General features: G+C 45.2%; 1 protein-coding gene across 1 annotated transcript in view; it reads left to right on the top strand.

Annotated features, from left to right (window-relative positions):
* Nucleotides 1-364: 364 nt before the first annotated feature.
* LOC107298509 (zinc finger protein 25-like) overlaps nt 365-7,681 on the top strand; it is a 7,995-nt gene continuing 678 nt past the window's right edge. Inside the window, exons 1-3 of the mRNA XM_029286549.1 lie at nt 365-1,034; nt 5,189-5,257; nt 6,916-7,675. Of these exons, the coding sequence (XP_029142382.1) occupies nt 365-1,034; nt 5,189-5,257; nt 6,916-7,675 (1,499 nt within the window). The remainder of the gene's footprint in view (nt 1,035-5,188; nt 5,258-6,915; nt 7,676-7,681) is intronic.

Genomic DNA, 7,681 nt, shown 5'->3' with positions numbered 1-7,681 from the left:
TGAGGTAGACTGGGCTCAAAAACGATTGCTCCAAAATCCCCCAGGGAGCTTTTGCAATGATGGGGATCTGAGTCTAATCATTCTTCGTCCGGCACTTATCCCATCCTAGCTAAGTGTAGGGATCTTCAGGGATCGAGTGGGGGACCAGATCCTGGGTCTCTGTGGTGCCAGTCTAACACTACAATGACTACAATCCCGTGATATTGCAGGTGGACAACTGTGCATATTCCGTGTTTTGTTAGGCCCGCCCTGAAGTCTTCCACCGGGAATGAAAGCAGCGAAGGAGTGCCTTTCGGCGGAGCCTATATTGGAAGGGCGACCAGCAGGCCCTGGAAAAGCCACCGGTCCTCTTGCGAGTGAAGGCATGATCAAGCCGCCAGGATGGGGAGCGTCACGCGAGAGCAAAGGGGAAACTTGTAAAGCGGGACAAGAACGCTGGGAGGCCCAGTGGCAGGAGTTCCTGAGGACGCTCGATCCAGGAAGGGGAGGAAAACCCGTGATGATGTCAGAGGCCTCCTCCTGGGAAGACCCCAAGGCCTTCCTGGCTTCCTTTGAGCAGGTGGCCACTGCCTGTCGGTGGCCCAGTGGAGAATGGACGGCCCGTCTCCGGCCAGCTCTGAGCGGAGGGGTGGAAGAGGCCTTCCGGAGCCTGGATGCCAAAGACCAAGGGGATTATGGGAAGGTCAAGGCCGCCATCTTGCAAGGGGAAGCCCTGAAAATGGAGATGCAACGCCAGCACTTCCGCCAGTTCTGCTGCCAGGAGGTGGGAGACCCCAGGAGGCTTTACGGCCAGCTCCAACAGCTGTGCCTCCAGTGGTTGAGGCCGGAGAGACGCAGCAAGGAGCAGATCCTGGAGCTGTTGATCCTGGAGCAGTTCCTGACCAGCCTCCCACCGGAGCTGCGGAGCTGGATCCAAGCCAGGAGGCCGGAGACGTGTCCCCAGGCGGTGGCTCTGGTGGAGGACTTCCTTCGGAGCCAGGAGCAGACCAGATCCGGATCACGGCAGGTGAAGTTTCAAGAATTAATTCAGACAGGTAGGCAACCTTGGCTCTTTTATGACTGGTGGACTTCAACTCCCAGAATTCCTGAGCCAGCATGGCTCAGCTTGAAAACCTCTCCCTTTCCCCTCAGCACGGCTGGCTCAGGAATTCTGGGAGTTGAAGTCCATGAGTCATAAAAGAGCCGAGGTGGCCTGCCCCCGGTTTAAGGGATGTTAAGAAAGTTGCTATAGTCATGCTCCAGTTTCAGTTGCCAGCTTATTGTCTTTGTACTATGCAGGTAGACCTCGACTTATAACAATTCATTTAGTGACCGTTTGAAGTGACAACGGCACTGAACAAAGTGACTTGGGCCTGTTTTTCGCACTTACGACCGTGGCAGCATTCCCATGGTCACCCGATCAAAATTAAAAAACACTGAGCAACTGGCATGTATTTATTTTATTTTTTTTATTAAAAGTTTTATAAAAATTACAATATAAACCCCCATACCCACCCCCAAGCCCCCCTCCCCCACTTCCCAAAGCTGAACACAGGGTTACAAATATAATAATCATAATCTAACTAACATTAACCAACTATTTAAATAACCAAGTCCATAACACGCTTTAACTCCCCTTTAACATAAATTTAAACAAATTAAAATTAAAAACAATAATAAACAAATTAACAACCTAATTGTTAAACAATACAATATTAATACTAAATAATAATATCATATAATTAAAACTAACAAAAATTCCACTATAATAAACTATTAATAATAATAATACTCTAAAATTTACTCATAAGCCAAATGGAACTTTTTAGTCCCATATTTGTTCTGAATATAATCTATCCATCTTCTCCAGACCGAAATGTATCTTTCTTGTGAATGATCCTTCAAATAAGCAGAAATCTTGGCNAGGCAAGCAATCCTTTTTCCAATATTGCCCAACCAATAACCTCTCAGCTGTTATCAAATTCAACATCAAATTAATTTCTTTGGTATCACCATCTGTAATAACACCCAGTAGAAATAATTGTGGAGTAAATTTTATCTTTTTCTTAAAAATCTTTTGAATGTTCCACCAAATCTTAATCCAAAAAGCTTTTATATTTCTACAAGTCCACCAAATATGGAAATAGGTAGCATCCAAACTACCACATCTCCAACATTTGGGCTGTAAATTAGGATACATACAAGACAACTTTTTAGGAACCAGATGCCATCTATAAAACATTTTATAAAAATTTTCTCTTAAATTCTGGGCCTGGGTAAACTTTACATTTCTGACCCATATTATCTCCCACATATCCAATGGAATCGGTTCTTGGATATTTTGAGCCCATTTTACCCAACTGGCATGTATTTATGATGGTTGCCGTGTCGCTGGGGGGGGGGGTCATGTGATCCCCTTTGGCGACCTTTTGACAAGCAAAGTCAATGGGGAAGCCCAGATTCACTTAACAACCATGTTAGTAACATAACAACTGCAGTGATTCATTTTACAACCCGGGCAAGAAAGGCAGTAAAATGGAGTAAAACTCATTTAACAATTGTCCTGCTTAGCAACAGAAATGTCGGGCTCAATTTTGGTCGTACGTTGAGGGCTTCTTGTATAGGCAAGTCCAAAATCTGAACCAAGTTTAGGTAACCTTTAATTAGATTAGATAACCCTTATTGTCATTATTTCCTGTTTGCACAACCACACACATTAAAAATGAAATTTAGTTGCTTCCTCTCAAAGTGTACACATACATGACACACATTTAAAACATACTATATACAACATATGTACTTGTTGTATAAGTCAATAGCTTGTTCCCTGTAGCTTGCCCGGATTTATCTTTTTTTTTTAATGAACTATAATGTTGGATTTTATTGACACATTAATTTCGCTTTCTTAAGTGGCCGCCGTGGGAATTTTCTCCCCACACTGTGTGACAAAAACCTTTACAATACAAGTAGTCCTCAATTTACAACATTCGTTTAGCGACTGTTCAAAGTTACGACAGCACTGAAAAAGGTAACAACCTGATTTCGCACGTACAACTGTCACATCATCAACACGGGCCTGTGGTCAAAATTTGAGACACAAGGCAACTGGCAAATGTAACTTATTGGGCTTGTGTAATAGAGAAAGGCTGAGATGTTTGTGTGTGTGTGTGTGTGTGTGTAAAATCAGTCCTTTCACTCTGAACTGCAACATCCTCATTTTTTTTCAGAGTTCCTTAAAGGAAGAGCAGATGGATTTCTTACACACAGAAGAAACATCTCTGGAAGCTATGAAGAGAGAAAATGGTGAGATAGAGGGGAGTAAAACTCTCCTTTCCTTTCCTTTCCTTTCCTTTCCTTTCCTTTCCTTTCCTTTCCTTTCCTTTTCTTTCCTTTCCTTCCCTTTCCTTTTCTTTCCTTTCCTTTCCTTTCCTTCTTTCCTTTCCTCTCCTCTCCTCTCCTCCTTTTCTTTCCTTTTTCCTCTCCTCTCCTCCTTTCTTTCCTTTCCTTTCCTTTCCTTCTTTCCTCTCCTCTCCTCTCCTTTCCTTTCTTTTCCTTTCCTTTCCTTTCCTTCTTTCCTCTCCTCTCCTCCTTTCCTTTCCTCACCTCTCCTCCTTTCCTTTCTTTTCCTCTCCTCTCCTCTCCTCCTTTCCTTTCCTCCTCGCCTCTCCTTTCCTTTCCTTTCCTTTCCTTTCCTTTCCTTTCCTTTCCTTTCCTTTCCTTTCCTTTCTTTTACTTTCCTTTCCTTTCTTTTACTTTCCTCTCTTCTCCTCTCCTCTCCTCCTTTCCTTTCCTTTCCTCTTCGCCTCTCCTCCTTTCCTTTCCTTTCCTTTCTTTTACTTTCCTTTCCTTTCTTTTACTCTCCTCTCCTCTCCTCTCCTCTCCTCCTTTCCTTTCCTTTCCTCCTCGCCTCTCCTCCTTTCCTTTCCTTTCCTTTCCTTTCTTTTACTTTCCTTTCTTTTACTTTCCTCTCCTCTCCTCCTTTCCTTTCCTTTCCTTTCCTCTTCGCCTCTCCTCCTTTCCTTTCCTTTCCTTTCCTTTCTTTTACTTTCCTTTCCTCTCCTCTCCTCTCCTCTCCTCTCCTCTCCTCCTTTCCTTTCCTTTCCTCCTCGCCTCTCCTCCTTTCCTTTCCTTTCCTTTCACTTTCCTCTCCTCTCCTCTCTTCTCCTCTCCTCTCCTCCTTTCCTTTCCTTTCTTCTCCCCTCCCCCCTTCCTCTCTCCTCTTTCTTTTTCTCTTTTCACATTTGTGACATACTTAGGCTGGTGGAACCACCATACTTAGGCTGGTGGAACCACCATACTTAGGCTGGTGGAACCACCATACTTAGGCTGGTGGAACTTGGGTCAGCTTTCTAGCAAAAGGATTTTGAGCAAATGCAGTTTAGCCTCCAATACATCAGGATAGATGCATCCATTTTGTGATTGCTGTGTGTAAAGCAGCGTTTTTAGAGACTTGGCAATTTTAAAATGTCTGCACTTCAATTCCCAGAATTCTCCAGCCATCAGAGGTTTACACTTCTCAAAGTTGCCAAGTCGTAAAGCAAGAGCTTAGTGCAGATCCAGGGAGCTCCTTCTTATTGGAATCTACCCTGTTTCTCAGGAAGCGCTGAATGAGGTATTGCCCTTGGCCAGGGCTAGGCCGCCTCGGCTCTTTTATGACTCGTGGACTTCAACTCCCAGAATTCCTGGGCCAGCCATGCTGAGGGGAAAGGGAGAGGTTTCCAAGCTGAGATATGCTGGCTCAGGAATTCTGGGAGTTGAAGTCCACGAGTCATAAAAGAGCCGAGGTTGCCTACCCCTGATCTAAGGGCTATTCTAAGTGCTATTTATATAGCCTAGGGGTAGGCCACCTCGGCTCTTTTATGACTCGTGGACTTCAACTCCCAGAATTCCTGGGCCAGCCATGCTGAGGGGAAAGGGAGAGGTTTCCAAGCTGAGCCATGCTGGCTCAGGAATTCTGGGAGTTGAAGTCCACGAGTCATAAAAGAGCCAAGATGGCCTACCCCTGGTCTATACATATGTTGTATATAGCATGTTTATATGTCTGTTATGTATGTGTACACTTTTGAGAGCAAGCAACGGAATTTCATTTTTAATGTGTGCCAGTGTTCCCACAGTAAAAAAAAAAATGACCATAAAGATTATCTTATCTATCTTATCTTCTAACTCTGTTATGCTGTTATTCCTCAATCTTTTCTTCTTTTCTTTGTAGACCACGAAGCGGGAACTGAGCCAGCCCTCCCAACAGACCAGCTTCAGGGTGGAAACCTAGATTTTTCCGGTAAGGAAGGTCCTTCAAGCCCCACATATAAAGATCAGCCAATATGATTTGCTACCTGCAGCATAAAAAAAAAAAGCTGCTTGTCAAGAGTTCACATCCACTATCTTCATCTCCGGCAAAGCAAGATGTTTAGAGTTTTAATCCATTCCTAGCGACTGAAAGAGGGAACAAATGCAGAGCAAACATTAAGAAAGAAGCCACATCAACCGTAGGCCAGAATGCCAATTTCCAATAACTCATGAAGTTAGCCCTGGCTCTCTCTTCCCTCCCGACTCTTCTTATATTCAGGTTTAACCTGCTCCTCCCACCTAAGTGAGTCGTTGTTATGCTCACAAGGCGAAACCCCTCTTCCAAGAAACAGGCAGGAACCGCAAGAAAAAAACCAACCCCTTTTATTCTCACGGACCTGAGTCAATGTCCAAGGCAAACAAACACAGTTCACAGAAACTCGATCCTCGACACGAACGGTTGCCTTTGGCAACCAGCACCTCCCACACCTTCCCTTTTATTATGCAGCCAAGGCCTGGCTTCCTAATGCCTTCTCCTTTGCCTTTGGAGCCACCCCGTTGCATTCCTCTGTCCTACTCTCTTTTCTTGCCGGCGTTTTCGTGCATCCTGGATATCTCCCAGCTGTGATTCATCACTGTCCAACTCAGACTCCCAGCACAGCTGTGTCTCAGCCTGAGCGCGAGTAGAGGGGCCAGGCTCCTCGTCAGACTGTAAGTCTTGGAGCTCCTAGAGCCTTCCTCTGACTCTGATGTCACTCCAGGCCCCGCCTTCTCCTCTGATTCCTCAGACTCAGCTGCCGGGTCCACTGGCTGGCGAGGAATCACAGCACACCCCTGAATGACCCATGAAACCCAATCTTTATTGTAATACTGGAAGTCCTCAATTTACGACTACCACTGGGATCAGAATTTCTGTTTCTAGGCGAGGAGATGATTAAGTGAGTCATGCCGGAGTTTACTATCTTTTTTTGCCACTGTTGGGTAAGTGCATTACCACAGCTGTGAGGTGAGTTATACGTTTGTTAAATGAATCTGCCTCCCCCCGTTGACTTTGCTTATCAGAAGGTCGCAAAATAGCAATAAGCACATAGACTTATATACCGCTTCACGGTGCTTTACAGCCCTTCTCTCAGCGGTTTACAGAGTCAGCACACTGCCCCCAACAGTCTGGGTCTTCATTTTACCAACCTCAGAAGGATGGAAAGCTGAATCAACCTTGAACCGGTCAGGATCGAACTCCTGACTGTAGGCCGAGTCGGCCTGCAACACTGCATTCTAACCACAGCATTCTAACCACAGCATCACTAAAGTGATCACATGACTCCGGTACCCTGCAACCGTCCTAAATACGTCATAAATAAGCAAAGTCAATGGAGGGAGGCAGATTCACTTCACAACTGTGTTACTAACTTAGCAACTTAACAACTGTGGCAAGAAAAATCACAAAATGGGGCAAAACTCACTGAACAAATGTTTCACTTAGCAACAGAAGTGTTGGAGTTCAATTATTGTCATAAGTCGAGGACTACGTGTACGGCGCTTTAACCACGGCGTCTGATGGGTGCGGTGGGTAGGAGAAACCAGATATTGAAAGAAAAGGCAGACAAAGGAGTGAGGACTGGTTAAAATGTCTCTTGTCTTTGTCCGCAGATGACGTAAGAGAGTGTGAGGTTCATGAAGAGCATTCCTATTATGGACAAAATGCATTGGGAGAAAAATGCAAGACAGCTCCACATACAAGCCACAGGGATAAAGGAAAGGTTGCAGAAACGCAGGGTGAAGGAACCGAGTCCGAAGACCAGCAGAGGACAGAAAGAGAGGAGAGACAGAATGAATGTACAGAATCCATTATCCAAAATATCAATAAATCCAGTAAAGAAGAAACGCCTCTGTTCTCCAAATACGGCAGAAGGTACCGCTACAGAGTAGAATTTGACGTGATCCATTCCAGGGAGGACTACGAAGAAGGTCCCAATTCAGAAGAAAAAGTCCAGCATAATTCCTCAATTAGGCTACCGGAGAATGCTGAAATAAGTCAGAAACGTGGGAACAAAGGTCACTGTCAGGATGAAGAACCCCACTGGTCCTCCGAATATGAGAAAAACATTCATTTTGCGGACTCGCTGAGCGGGATTCCAGCCTGTCCAGCGGAAGGTAGGCAGTATGAATGCTCTCAGTGTGGGAAATGCTTAAGTACACGAAGAAACTTGAAACTACACCAGAGAAGCCACACGGGAGAAAAGCCCTACGAATGTTTCCAGTGTGGGAAATGCTTCAGCCAGGCCGGGTGTTTGAAGACCCACCAAAGATTTCATACCGGGGAGAAGCCCTACAAATGCGCTCAGTGCGGGAAATATTTCAGGCAGGCGGGATATCTGAAGACCCACCAGAGGTTTCACACGGGAGAGAAGCCCTA

This window comes from Protobothrops mucrosquamatus, unplaced genomic scaffold, assembly GCF_001527695.2.
Source record: "Protobothrops mucrosquamatus isolate PMUCROS unplaced genomic scaffold, P.Mucros_1.0 scaffold4037, whole genome shotgun sequence".
NCBI lineage: Eukaryota > Metazoa > Chordata > Lepidosauria > Squamata > Viperidae > Protobothrops > Protobothrops mucrosquamatus.
This window is presented reverse-complemented; position numbering and strand designations above follow the sequence as displayed.